The sequence below is a fragment of the Hyaena hyaena genome, unplaced genomic scaffold, assembly GCF_003009895.1.
Source record: "Hyaena hyaena isolate Hyena2069 unplaced genomic scaffold, ASM300989v1 scaffold_111, whole genome shotgun sequence".
NCBI lineage: Eukaryota > Metazoa > Chordata > Mammalia > Carnivora > Hyaenidae > Hyaena > Hyaena hyaena.
Genome location: NW_024080743.1, coordinates 1,197,305 through 1,212,348, shown reverse-complemented (window position 1 = coordinate 1,212,348; position 15,044 = coordinate 1,197,305). Strand labels below are relative to the sequence as shown.

Below are 15,044 nucleotides of genomic sequence, written 5' to 3'. Positions count from 1 at the left end.
AAAACATATGGCAGCTCAGATGTTAGGTTGGGAGAAATTAAAAATTTAAAAGCTTCAGAGCTGTTTGGAAGATGCATTGCTATAAACATATATTTTATGTGGTTTGTATACATGAAGACGTTGAGAAAGATGCCACTTGGGAGTGAAGTCTGCGGAAAGATATATCGTCTTTATACTTTAAGTCTGCTCTAGGTTACAGCAGATGTTGCATATGAAATGGGAATTTGTTCAAAGCCAGAGATTTAAAAAATATACATTTTCTAACTGCAACATTTAAAAAACAACAACAGCGGCAAAAATTAGCAACAACTGCTGTTCAGAGTCAATAATCTAGTTTGTAGAAACAGCCTTGGACCAGGTATAGGAAAACTCAGGCAAAAGTTCTTCACTATGTTAGATATCAAATACTTATTTCTAGGATATCTCCTGATTTGGTGAAAATTTCAGCTAAACTCTATGAACAGTACTAAAAAAACTAATATCTAAACTAGTATCTAAAAAAACAATAATTTCTAATTCTCCAGTATTATAGGTGATAGCCTACAAAACTTATTTAGTGGAAACTTCCCCCAAATGATTTGTGATATAAAGCATCATGCTGGAAAAAGAAGTTTCCTACTGGTTCCTTGCCCATTCCTACACAATGGAATAGAAATTGTGAAAACAGGCTGTGGGGAATGATAAGACTTCTTTTTAGAGTTAATTCTCTAATTGTTTTCCCCCTAGAATAGCATGTTTTTTAAGTGTTCTGTTAATCAAGAAATCTGTAAAATAGGTGAATAAAGTTCCTAATGTTCAATAAGATCTTATCTGACAGCTGTTTTATTCCATAGGTTAGAACTGAAAAAGTTCTAACAGTCCATATTAGCTTATTTCAGTTTTCATATTTATCACTGTATCTTACTTGGTGTTTCCTAGGGCGAGGATTTTAATTTTCTTTCCAGTATCCATGTATTTTCTTAAATCTACAGCTTTCACCTTTTGGGGTGTGTTTCTAGCTAGAGTGGTTTTACCTGGACTCATTTTAACCCACATGTATTTATTGACTAGTGGAAGGATGATACTCCTTCCAATTAAATATATAATTTATTTTCTATCCACTTGGTTCCACTGTCTGCCCCATAACATGCACATGCAATGAATCTACTCTCTTCTGCATTCACTCAGGCCTGCACACACACCATTTGTATGAATTACCAGACATTTCCCCCATCCATTAAATGGATAGATGTTTGTAAATTCTAGAATGCAACGTAAATTTTGTTGTGACACTGGTGTTTCCACAGGTCACTAATCTGAATTATATAAAGTAAGGTAACAATGTAGGTAACTCTTTCTCCACCAAAGACAATATAACACATTATTACTCTGAAACTTTACCACCTAATTGTTGGACTCCAGCTTCTCTGACAACCCCGCCCAACAATCTCCTGTTTCCCAGATGACAACGGGAGGAAGGGGGTTTATAAACTCTCCTGGCTTCAGCAATCTGTATTAGTAAACCCTTATAAACAGTATATACTTTTCAGTAGCCAGGCTCACTTTCCTGGCTGATTTCACAGCTCCTACTTTTAGAGTTGCCACCGTAGCCATAATCACAGCTCTGCTGCCCATATCAGTGCCTTTGCTCGCTGTTCTGATGCCAGCAGATCTCTCCCAAGACAGGACCTTTCCCTCCTTCCCTCCAGAAGGCTTGTAAGGGTGGGGTGGGGGTAGGGGGTAGGGGTGGAGGGTGGAGGGTGGACAGATGCTGGGAGTGGTCCGTGAGCCTTGCTTAGCTGTCTCTCCTCCACAGCTTGGTCCCTGTGGCTACTCTGCGTTTGTTTGTTTGTTTGTTTGTTTGTTTGTTTGTTTTGGAGGGGAGAGGGGCAGAGAGAGAGAGAGAGAGAGAGAGAGAGAGAGAATCTCAAGCCCAGCTCCAGGCTCAGCAAGGAGCCTCAAACAGGGGCTTGATCTCACAACCCTGGGATCAGGACCCGAGCTGAAATCAAGAGTGGAGACAGGGCGTCCCACCCCTCCTCCACCACCGCCCCTTGGCTACTCTTGCTGCTTCCTGCTGAGTTGGCTGCTCCCTGAATGGGAATGAATCTTCCTTACAGAGCGCCTAGTACTGGGGCTGAGGGGGTATCCTAACCTCAGCACTGAGCTACTTTTATTGCTTTTGCACTTGAACATGCCCACTCTTCCTCCAGAAAGCTAACCTGTGTTCCCTGAACTGGAGGGAGCCATGAACAGCCAGAATAATATCTTTAGATTAAGTTTCTTTTCTTCTCTGGCCATTATTAATGATGGTAGCTGTTGGGCGAAAACCGATGCGTCTATTTCTTTTTGCAGTGGCTTCAGTTTCTAAGCAGACAGGGATATAGCATTCCCAACTTTGTTATAGGGATCATTCAAAATGCTAAAATATATGCTATTACATTCACTGTGCTTTCTCAATGCTTTGGCATTTTTAAACTTGAGATTAACCTATGCTTAAATGCATCGTTACTCAACATATATCACAGATGAATAATTATCTGCCAGTTGCAATAGCATCTTTTACAAATGCACTCACCATACTCCCTTTTGGGAAAGGACTCTATGCAGGTGAATTATTCCTGTTTCTTCATGGTGTTTCTTATTTCTGTAATTCTGTTCATTCTGTCCCCAATCTGTCCAGGATCTTAACTGATTACTTGTATCATTGCAAATCTCTTTAGTAACTACAAAATTATATCACCTCTAGAAACTGTCTTATTTCTAAAGAACATATAAACAAAATTAGTCTTCGATCATATTGCTGCAACATCCTGCCAATTATTTTTTTGTTTTTAGATAAAAAAACAAAACAAAGAATGTTTGTTCTTAAAATTTGTTTTATACTCTGATTCCTGACATTTAAATATCTTTAAAAGTGTTAGAGTGGCTTTAAAAAATTCCTTCAAATAATCTTTTTGCCAGTATAATGCATCCTATGCTTCATTAAGATAACTTATATAAGATTCTGGATGTGAGAACCTTGATCATAAGAGTCACGTAGTCAACTTTCAGATACTAACCATGTGATCAAATGTATTAATTCTTATTTACCCACAGACTGTATCATAATGGCAGAGGTATTTGCTAAGAATGGTTAAACCAAGTACATACCACAAGAAAAAGTCTGTATGGTTTATTATACAAAACTAAATACAACTGCCCTTAGAGATTATACACTGGTTACCAGTTTCCATTTACTCCTCCTGATAGAACTGATATTGCTTTAAAAAAAATTTTTTTAATGTTTATTATTCTGAGAGAGAGACAGAGACAGAGTGCTAGTGGGGAAGGAGCAGAGAGAGACACACACACACAGAATCTGAAGCAGGCTCCAGGCTCTGAGCTCTCAGCACAGAACCCAATGTGGGGATTGAACTCACAGACCGTGAGATCCTGACCTGAGCTAAAGTTGGACACTTAACCACCTGAGACACCCAGATGCCCCTGATATTGATTTTTAATTAGGAAATCATTCTATTCCAGTGTGGAATACTGCTCAATGTCCCAAAGTTTCTGTGCTGGGATGTTTGCTTCTAACTTTAGGGGTTATGTTACCACATTTTAGACACTAGGGTGCAATTCCACAAAGAACAGCTGTTGAATACTGAATCTTTATCAACTGATTTCTATGTAAGGCTTATATTTTGTAATAATATTCTCTGGCTAGCTGTGGCTGAGGGTTAGGTTCAGAGTCTAATTGGAGCACCCTGCCAGTCCCATTAGAATTAACACTCTTGACTTTAGAGAACAGAAGTTATCTTAAATTTATTTGAGCTAGAGGAGTCAATTTCTTCCCGAAAAACAAACAGATCTCCTGAAATATGGGTACTAGGGTCTTTTACATTATCATTAAACATACTCCTTAGCAGCTGGAACTCAAGGAATTACTTTCTAATCAATTTATGTCTATTTTCTTGATTACTTATACTTAAGAAATCTTTGCCTGAAAACCAATTATCATTGATTTGGTCTTCATTCATTTATGGTTTTGCTAGTTATACATGTACTAAGTGAATAGTACTCTCCTGCACAGAATCGTGCATGACCCCCTAAAGTTTTCTTTCCTCCCAAGTATCCCAACATACCAGACAACATTTCCTTCCCCCTCCTCTCCTCTCTTCTCCTTCCCTGCCTTTCTCTTTCCTTTTCTCAGATATTCTACAATTTTCAGATTCTTCCAGATGGTATCTTTACCTTTTCTTTTTCAAGTCTGACAATAGTGCAACACAGTTCTGGCTGCTACCCAGAGAAAAATAGTCCCAAAACATTTCTTGCTCTAGAGCACTAATTTTTCAATATCAACTCCTCCTGATCAGAATTTAAACAGAGTGGAGGTTACAAAGTAGAACAAATTTTGGATATGTTGAATTTTTGAGCCAGAATCTATGGTATCAGTTGTATTAGCAGATGCATCTTTCTTGTTCTTGTCATGAACACCTATTATTTGCCTTTCAAGCTCTCCCAGTCTTTCTGGAAACTATATACCCCCAACCCTTTTGTTTGGAATGGGCCCCTCTAATAACCCTAATCCACATGAATAAAACTTAAGTCCGTTGATGGACTAAAATAGATCAAAGACCTAAATTTAAGAGTTAACTGTATAAAACTCTTAGAAGAAAGCATTTGAGAAAATCTTTATGATATTGGATTTGGCAATGCCTTCGTGAATATAACACCAAAAGTACAGGAAGCAAAAGAAAAAATAGATAAGAAACTTTGAGCATCAAAGGATACTTTTAAGAAAACAGAAAGACAAACTACTGGATGGGAGAAAATATTTGCAAATCCTTTGTCTTATAAGGATTTAATGTCCGTAATATATTTTTAAAAAAACTCCTACAACTCAGGAGCCTCTGTTTGGCTCAGTCAGTTGGGTGTCTGACTCTTGATTTTGGCTTAGGTCATGATCTCATGGTTCCTGGGATTGAGCCTTGTGCTGACAGTATGGAGCCCACTTGGGATTCTCCTCCTCTCTCTTTGCCCCTCCTCTATTTGTACTCTTAAATAAATAAATAAACTTAAAAAAAAAACGCTTCTACAATTCAATGATAAAAAGATAACAAAAAATTGGTATAGGACTTGAACAAGTATTTCTCCAAAGAAGATATTAAAAATGGCCATTAAGCACATTAAAAGATGAGCAGCATCATTAGTCTTTAGGGAAAGGAAAGCCAAAGCCACAATGAGGTACTTCTTCACATCTAATAGGATGGCTGGAACTTTTTTAAAATGGAAAATAACCTGCGGGCAAGGATGTGGAGAAATTAGGCCCTCTTGCATTACTAGTGGGAGTACAAAGTGATACAGCAGCTGTGAAAATTTGTTTAGTGGTTTTTCAAAAGGTTTAATTTAGAGTTACCATACGAGTCAGTAACTGTACTCCTAGGTATATATCTAAAGAACCGAAAGCAGGGACTCAAACAGATATTTGTATACGAATGTTTACAACAAAATAGCGAAAAGGTGGAAACGACACAAATGTCTATCCACAGATAAATGGATCAACAAAATGTGATGAATAACACACAATGTAATATTCAACCTTAAAAAAGAGTAAACAGAATGAAATTCAGATATATGCTACAAATGGTGAACTTTGAAGACAATATGCTGGACGAAATAAGCCAGACACAGGACAAATATTGTATATATCCACTTACATAAGATACCTAGAATAGGAAATTCATAGAGAGAAGTAGCATAGAGGTTCCCAGGCGCCAGGGGAAGGATTTAGACCTTTATTTAATGAGAATTGGCCACAGAACACTGAGAGAGCAATATAGTCAAAGCTAAGAGTAACTTTTGGAGGGAAAAAGAAAAAAAAAAAAACGAGGCCGGAAGGGCTTGGTGGGAGACCCCCGCGATCCATTGCTTGGAGCTCGCTTAGCCAGGCTGGGGGTCCTTCGAGGGGCCGGTGAATAGGCGCTCCGCTCTGAGAACTAGCCGTCCCCACGCCGGGTGAGGAGCGGGGTCTGGCCGGACGGCTAGCGGAGGCAGTTGGGACCGGAGACCCGGGATCCCACGGGGAGGTGGGGAAGGCCGGCCGCCCGGGCAGCGGTGGACCCTCGGCGGCGCCGAGTCGCGGTCGGGCGGCGGACGGGAGTGGTGAGTTGAGGACGGCACGCCCCGGCCCGGGCGCGCGCGGGTGCTCTCTCACCGCGTTTCAGTCAGAAGCGGCGCGAGGCCGTAGGTGCCTCGCGCGGGACGGCCGCTCGCGTGGGCGGGGCCGGCGGGAGGGCGGCCAAGCCGCCGAGCTGACGGAGCTGGCTGACTCCGGTTTTGCCGTGGCGGTTCCGGGACCCCCTGTGTTCGTTTCTAGGTGTGTCTGGCCCCCTTGCTAAGCGATTGCAGGTGGGGCCTGCGTGTGTAACTGTAGGCAAGTTGCTCTTTCCGGCGGTGGGAACCTTCAGGGGAGGAGCGTCCGGCCCCGGCGCTCGGGTCTTGGGCCGCGCGCCGCTCCTGAAGGCTTTTTCCTTCGGGACTGTGGGGTGGGTCCGCTTGGAATGTTAGGGTATTCCCCAGGAATCCGTGGGGGCATTTGTGCTTCGAGCCCCGAGTCGGTTCCCGCCTTGCCCCGTGGGAACCCCAGGGGTCCGGGGCTCGGACTGGTAGGGACCGGTCCCCTGGCCGGGACTCCGAGCGCCGGCTAATTTGTTTCCGTGTTTATACTCGTACCCCGTCAGGGTCCCTGCGGTCCCTGCGGTGGTTCTTCCAGTGACTGCTGGTCTCGGCTTCTCTATGGACTGCCTATTTCTGGCCAGTTAATACTTTATATCTGAGTTTCTGCTCTTTTGAAATAAGGAGTTTATTTCTGAGAGTACAAATCGTAAGGAATGACTAATAGATAAGAAACGTTTGTATAATAAGCAGTATAGAAGAGAAGAAAAAACTAACCTGTCACTAAGATAGTTGTCTAAAATGCGGTCATCTCAACAAATTAGGTACTCACACGGTTTAAGTATTTTAAGAGTGGTTTGTTAGAGCACAAGCGAACACCTAAAATAATTTTATACCACATGCGAAACTAACACTTCGTGAAAAATGGTCTAAGATGGGAACTTACTCAGAAAATCCGACTCTAGAGCTGAAATGTTAATTACTTAAAAATCTAGAATCTTCTACAATCACAAACTCATATTAAAATGCAGCAAAGTTCCTTTTAGGGCTTGTGTTTTAAAGGAATATTTGTTTACATAATGGAAGTGCCAAATTAATAGTCTTTTAGAACCTTAAAGAATTCATTACATGAATCTTGAACTAGAAAAAAAATTGCATTTTTAAATTGAATATTAAAAGCCTGGGGTAAAATTCTAAGTTTCACAGTTGCTGGAAAAATATTTTTGTTTAAAATTATTTTTATAAACTGGTCATTGCTAATGCATTTATTCCACAGTGAATTCTTATGGATCATTTACTATGTGCCAGGCACTATTCTGGGTTATTAGAATATGTTAGTGAGCAAAAAGTTCCTGCTCTCTCAAGAGGGAGAAGGATAAACATCTAAACATATAATGCCAGTTATCAGTTAGTGTTATGAAGGAAATAATGTACGGTAAGGATGGAGACTTTTAGATAAGTGGTGTTTTCTGTCATAGAGGCACATTAGAACAAAAATGCTTACATGTTTTTATTCTGAACCAAAACAAGCTATATTCTCTTTTATGCCAGAACTAGAAACTGAAACAAAAGTTCTTTGGAATATATTTGCTGTTTATATGGGAGGCTTATTGGTTAGTTTAGGAAATAATTTTTTTTTTTTGCCAAAACAAATATTTTTTATTTATAAGTTTGCTTTGCAGTTTCCTTTAGAATAAAGAATTGAAACGCATACATGTAAGCCTTAGGATTTTCTACTTAAATTCTGAGGTAGCAAAGCCATATAAAAGTGGTCTGGTGAGTTTTAATTTTCAAAACTTTTTTGTTGCTTAAATTATATAATTCTCGGGGCACCTGGGTGGCTCATTCGGTTAAGCATCTGACTTCGGCTCAGGTCATGATCTCACGGTTTGTGGGTTCGAGCCCTGAGTCAGGCTCTGTGCTGACAGCCAGCTCAGAGCCTGGAGCCTGTTTCAGATTCTGTATCTCCCTCTCTCTCTCTCTGACCCTCCCCTGCTCACGCTGTCTCTCTCTGACTCTCAAAAATAAATAAAAAACATTAAAAACTTTTTAAAAATTATATAATTCTGAGATGAGAAAAGGGAACGTTTTACTTGTTACATTTTGGATAGTATAGCAAGCAACATGGCTAGCATTTTCATTTATACTTTTATCAGGTAATTATTTTCAAGTTCTGAAATTGATTACGTAAAAGATGCTGGGGCGCCTGGGTGGCTTAGTCGGTTAAGCGTCCGACTTTCGCTTGGGTCATGATCTTGCGGTTCGTGGGTTCGAGCCCCGCGTCGGGCTCTGTGCTGACTGCCAGCTCAGAGCCTGGAGCCTGTTTCACAGTCTGTGACTCCCTCTCTCTCTGACCCTCCCCTGCTCACGCTGTCTCTCTCTCTCTCTCCTAGAAATAACAAAACGTTAAAAAAAATAAATAAATAAAAGATGCTAAAGACTCCTTTAGCATATTTCTGAATGACTCCCTTCTGTCTCCCACCCTGTTATCCTAGATTTCTATTGTTAATATAGTCCATTGTTTCAGACATTTATAGAACCATGCTAATTTATTTCAATTTCACTATTTCTTTTTGTTGGTGACTAAGTGATTAATAAATTAAAAAAAACGAAGAGAGCAATCAAGTTAAACAGATGGCAGGAAGAAAATATAACTAAGACTATGAAAAATCCTGCAACATTCTTGATAACTAAGAATAGTCCTAGGATTACGCATAGATTTACCAGTATGATTTTGTCAAGGGGTGCATGTGGAAACATTTCTCCCACCTCCACTTATTCCCATGTGTTATCTCATCCCCACATCAGGGAAGACTCAAAATTGAAGGGGCATAATCTGACTTGGTAATATGGATTTCCCCACAAGATGGCACTCCTATAGTTTCCTTGATTTTAGGTTCTATCCTAAGGAAAGATTTACAATGTATTAACTATCACAGAATAAATAGAAATGTGATTTGTGCTTTGTGATATGTGCATCTGTTTCATGTTCTGTCATACAGAATTTTCTATCATGTTTCAGAATTCAGAAAAAAAATTGGGATGCAGTGTTGATGTGTAGGAGAAAGAACGGCAATGTTAATGGAACAATGCATGTGTCTATAGAAATGGTTCTTCAGTCTCCTGTCAAATTTGAGGCTTTGTTCAGCGCTAGAATTTTATTATATTCCCAGGTGGCCAGTGCTGATTGTTTTTATCCTTTACATTTAGATACCATCTATGAATGTAAAAAGTTGTCTTTTTAAAAAGGAATATAAACATTTCTGTATGTTTAATGTGAAATAAAAAATTGCAAGTTTAACATCTGTATGTATATTTACATTCACATTACAAAATTTTTTATTTTGGAAAAGTTCAAACATATATACAAAATTGACAGAAAATTATACTACACTCCATGTCCCTATTATATAGCTTCACCAATATCAACTCATTGTCAATCTGGTTTCATCAGTACTCCTCTACATGTCCCCATTTATTTTGGAGCAGACCTTTGCATAAGTACCTGGTATATTGTTAGAGACACACACATTCGTGGTAAAGTGCATTATCCTAAACAAAAAATAATGGTATGAACAAAGTATTATAAGAATCCAAAAGAAGCAATTAATTCTGCCTTGGAGAACAGGACAAACTCAGAGAAGCCTTTGAAGAAGGATGACATTTGACCTATGCATGAAGGATGGGTAGGGATTTGCCAAGTAGAGAATGGAAGAAAACACATTGTAAGCATTGGTGAATATGCGTGAATGAGTGGCGAACGGAGAATAATGTATTTGAATATTGAGGCACTTTGGAGGAAGCTGCAGAAGATGCAGCTGGAAAGATGGTCTGTGGTTATTCTGGGAAATTAATTATTATAGTTAATGTGTACAGAAATATATTTTTAGCTTTGTAAATAACATATAAACTACTTTTTGTATATTTTGGTAGGTTTATGACACAGTCCAGTTTTTAACAATGCTGAAGTCAAATGACTCCTTGTTTGCTTTGGATACTTTATCTTTTGAAAGACCAGGTGAAGCTGAAAAGTAAGTCCGCCTTAAAGAATGATAACACGGTATATTGTTTTAGACAGTTTTTATTTTTACGGAGTTTTAATTTTTCTCTCTGGAAATATACAAATAAAAAATGAGGGATCAACAGAATGATGTTTCAGGTATATGTCTGGTAAACATGGAAGTCAGATAGAAGGGAGTAACTGAAGTTTAACATCTTAAATGTTATAACTTAAAAAATAAAGTAGATTCTGGCCTGCTTGGCTTTCATTTATTTGCATTTCTGGTTTTTGTGTAGATTATTTTTGACCAAGGTAAAGACTTGAAGTAATAGTCAAATAGTAGCCCCGAACGAGGAGTGATGGCACCTTTTGGCAACAGAATGGGCAGTGTGCCAAAGGCCAAGTGTGTTGGACAGATTCAGTGTAGGGAGAAGTAGGGGTGGAAATAAAGATGTGGCACTAAAGGAAATAAGAATGGAGAATAGATACGGGGTACCTGGGTGGCTTAGTCGGTTGAGTGTCCGACTTTCGCTTAGGTCATGATCTCACGGTTCGTGGGTTCGAGCCCCGCGTGGGGCTCTGTGCTGACTGCCAGCTCAGAGCCTGGAGCCTGTTTCAGATTCTGTGTCTCCCTCTCTCTCTGACCCTCCCCGGCTCACGCTGTCTCTCTCTCCTAGAAATAAATAAAAATATATATAAAAAAAATGGAGAATAGATAATACGTTTAAAACAGACTTAGGGATTTTCACATGTGAATTGCTCTCAATTCTAATTTTTCTATGTATTCTCTTGTATTATCTTTTTTTTTTTAACATTTTATTTTATTTTATTAAATATTTTTATTTATTTCTAGGAGAGAGAGAGAGAGAGACAGCGTGAGCAGGGGAGGGTCAGAGAGAGAGGGAGACACAGACTCTGAAACAGGCTCCAGGCTCTGAGCTGGCAGTCATCACAGAGCCAGACGCGGGGCTCGAACCCACGAACCGCAAGATCATGACCTAAGCGAAAGTCGGACGCCTAACCTACTAAGCCACCCGGGCGCCCCTTGTATTATCTTTTTTAAAAAAGATTTTATTTATTTATTAAAAAATTTTTTATTGTTTATTTTTGAGACAGAGATTGTGTGTGAGTGGGGCAGGGACAGACAGAGAAAGAGGGGGACAGAGGATCCAGAGTGAGTTCTGTGCTGACAGCAGCAATCCTGATATGGGGCTCGAACTCACAAACCGTGAGATCATAACCTGAGCCAAAGTCGGACCCTCAACCACGTGAGCCACTCAGGTGCCCCAAAAAAGAGTTTCTTTTTAAGTAATTTCTACACCTAATGTGGGGCTCAAACTCACAACCCTGAGATCAAGAGTTGCATGCTCCACTGACTGAGGCAGCCAGATGTCCCTGTATTATCCTTTTTTTAAAAAAGGAAGTATAAAGTATTTATTGCTTTATTTTTTTCATTCATTCAGATACTAGCTTAAATATTGATAGAATACTGAAAGGGATATAATAAGGATGAAACAGACTTTTACTTAAACAGAACTTAAAATCTGTTTGATGAGATTTAAGCACACATATGCAAAAGTTATTAGTAAAGTGACTATGTGATTCATTATCCAGACTAGGACATTTTGAAAGTGAAAGAATGTATCCAATTTGCACAACAGGTGTTAATCAGGACTGGCCTGGGCAAATTGCAGCATACGGTTGCCTTTCTAACAATACAAAGTCAGAAAAGGGGGCAGAGCAAATGATAAGCATATTTTCATGCAATGAAATTTCCAATTTCGAGGAGACCTGGTATAGACTGATGAGGTTAGGCTTCATGGTAGTGGGGAGAGACTTCAGGAGACTTTGAAGAATTTGATAATTCTGGTAAGCAGAAGGGAAGAGGCCATTTAAAGGCAGAGTTTAACAGCAAGGAAAGAGAATGGAGGAGGGGCAATTTGCAGTCATTTTAGGAGATAGTGTTTAGAAAAATTTCCTGGAATAGAAGATTCGTAAAGGAGAAACAGTGGGACATAATGTTAGAAAAGTAAACAGGATAGAATGTGGTGGATGATAAATGCCAGAATAAGGATCTTGGACATGACTGTATGTGTTGAAAGCCATGGAACTGAATCAACAAACATTTATTCACTGTTATGCCTAATTATCTAAAGGACTGTGCTAAGTTTTATCCATGTGAATGGAAGTAAAAACAAAACTCTTATGTGTTTATGATCTGGGCGTGGTATCAGACTGATCTATCTGTCCATCATCAATCTTTTTATTATCTACATATAGACTTACACACAGACACAATACGACTGTGATAAATATTATATATTCATATAGTAGTTTTGAAGAGGGAAGGGAGACAACCTGGGGAGAGTTCATGAGAATAGGACTTGAGCTGGATTTTGAATGAACATAAGCTCTAGTACTTAGAACACAGTACTTAGTAAATAATTGTTGAATAGATTAATGAAGGAATGAAACAGTTGAGCTTCTATAGGTAGATATGGCATAGGGCCCTGCAGAGTGGCAGGCAGAATAAAGGAGATATTTTTGAACAAAGATGAGGTGGGACAGAATGTAATATCTATTTGGCATATAAATAGTTCACTTTGGTCTTGATTCTAAGGTAAGTAGTGTAGGAGAATTAAAATTGTAAGGTAGCTAAAGGTCACTTGGAAGTTTGGCATTATTTGGGAGCCATGAAAGCATTTTGAATGGAATAATTATGATGAAAGGAATTCTAAATTAATGTGACAGGAGTGTGTAAAATAAAGCTGGAGGCAGTGAGGCCAGTGAAGATACTTTTTGTTCTTAACCAAACGAGCCTTGATTAGAATGGTGACAGTGGAAAAACAAAGAAATGATGAATTCAAGAAGCATTATGAAGAAAATGAATATGTCTGGAAATAGTGGGTAAAAGTTTTTATTATTTGGATTCTGGATGGCTGAGAGAAAAAATAAGGAAATACTAAAGAAGATTTAATTTTATGGGGGGGTGCTGATTAGTAGAGCTAGATGTGTGCTTTTTATATCTTAACATCTTTCTTAGATTTTCTGAAATAGTCTCTGTGTAGAAAAGAATTAACACATCAGGCCTAAACTGCTGTCCTTAAAAAAGCTCCTCTTCTAAGAATGGCCTTTGGCTGGAGTCAGAACTTTAGGAAAGTTCCCACCATTTACTGATAAGAGTGGCTCACTGCCACAACTGTTTATAGAGATAATATAGTTTATGCTGAACATCTGCTTTTCTTCCGGGAATCTAGAATTTAGGTATGTACCAGACAGGGATGCCCACGTGATAATTTCCCAGTAAAAACCCTTGGCATTGAGTCTCTAACGAGCTTCTTTCATTGTCAACACTTCACACATGTTGTCATAGCTTGTTGGTGAGGGAATTAAAGACGTCCTGTGTTGCTGTACTGGGAAGGGATCTTTGGAAACTTGTGCCTGGTTTGCCCCAAAGTCACAAGTAGGACTGAATGATGAGTCCTGTGAATCAGTCCACTACATCACTGGCTCTGGGGGTGATCTTGGGGACCCTCTGATGTAATCCTAAATGCCAAATGTTTTTGCCTATCGTCAGTCTGTCAGATACTGTTATATCATGTGTCGTAGGTTTTTGATTTGGAAAACAGTTGTTGTATGCTCTGAAAGGCAGAAAAGTGAAAGGCTGGGTCTCTCACTTTTGAGAGCTTAAAATCCTAAATGAAGAGATTAAAAAACAAATCCTTTTAACTTGGCATAGGCAGTATGTGTGATATCAGGGTCGTGAGTTCAAGCCCACATTGGGCATAGAGATTACTTATAAATAAATAAAAATTTAAGAAAAGGAAACATTAAAGCATTATATGTTAATAGGATCACAGCTGAAAGATAAGGAGAAGTAGTTCACAGTGAATACAGAGTGGCAAAAATCTGAATAATTACTGTAAGTTTATAAAGTGTCAGTTTCAACTGGTTTATTAAATTTTCTGGGGTTTGTAGATGGTTCTGGATCAAGAATATTTAGGTTAGGACGTTAATTTGTAATAATGTTTTAGGAATGTTCTAGAGTACCAGTAGTGGTGTCATTTACACACTGATGACCTGTGATTAGTTGTGAGTTGTGTCATAAGTAGTTTATTACTTGTGATAGTTAAGATGCTAACGTATCAGAATGATTTACTGTTTTTTTAATATTAGAGGTGATTTAAGATTCTTGTCATAAGCATTTGACGTAGAGAAAAAGAGACGGATTTATAGCCATTATTTAGGTAGTATATCTCACAGAGCAGTGCCATTAACTCTGTGATGCACAAGGGAAAAAAGATTGAGAACCCTGCTATGTATAGGGATATGCCAAAGTCACCACAGAAAGTTAATTTATAGGATGTTTATCTAAGAGTCTGTAATTGAGTAATGTTTAATAGTTTCTGATTACTTTATTAACATGTATATTCACACATTTGTATTTTATATAGCTATCCAGACAATGAAAAGTCATTGGATTGGTTTCTTCCGCCTGCTCCATTGATTTCGGAAATTCCAGATACTCAAGCATTAGAGGAAGAAATAGAAAGTCATAAACTGTTAGGTAAACTATCACATATTTGTTATGAAGCTAACCCCATGCAGCTTATGTCAGTGTAAAAAATCTAGTGACACATTCAAGTGTTAATTCCTTTATTTTAATGGAATAAAATGAATGAGAATTCTTTTATTCAAGATAGTGCTCAACAAATCTTAAAATCTGAAACATTTTTCATCTCCATACATAATATACCTATTATATGTTTACAATACACTATCACACATATACATGTTCTATTGTTGCATGAATTTGCTTCCTCTTTCTGTCATTAAGTCATTAATTAAAATTAAGTCCTGCATAAAAAAATATGCAGGATATTATATATAGTTTGGTACCATTTTT

At 38.6% G+C, this 15,044-nt stretch overlaps 1 protein-coding gene across 1 annotated transcript in view; it reads left to right on the top strand.

Moving 5' to 3' along the window:
- The first annotated feature begins 10,098 nt into the window (after positions 1 to 10,098).
- HFM1 (helicase for meiosis 1) overlaps positions 10,099 to 15,044 on the top strand; it is an 86,998-nt gene continuing 82,052 nt past the window's right edge. Inside the window, exons 1-2 of the mRNA XM_039236472.1 lie at positions 10,099 to 10,169; positions 14,593 to 14,705. Coding sequence (XP_039092403.1) covers positions 10,099 to 10,169; positions 14,593 to 14,705 — 184 coding nt within the window. The remainder of the gene's footprint in view (positions 10,170 to 14,592; positions 14,706 to 15,044) is intronic.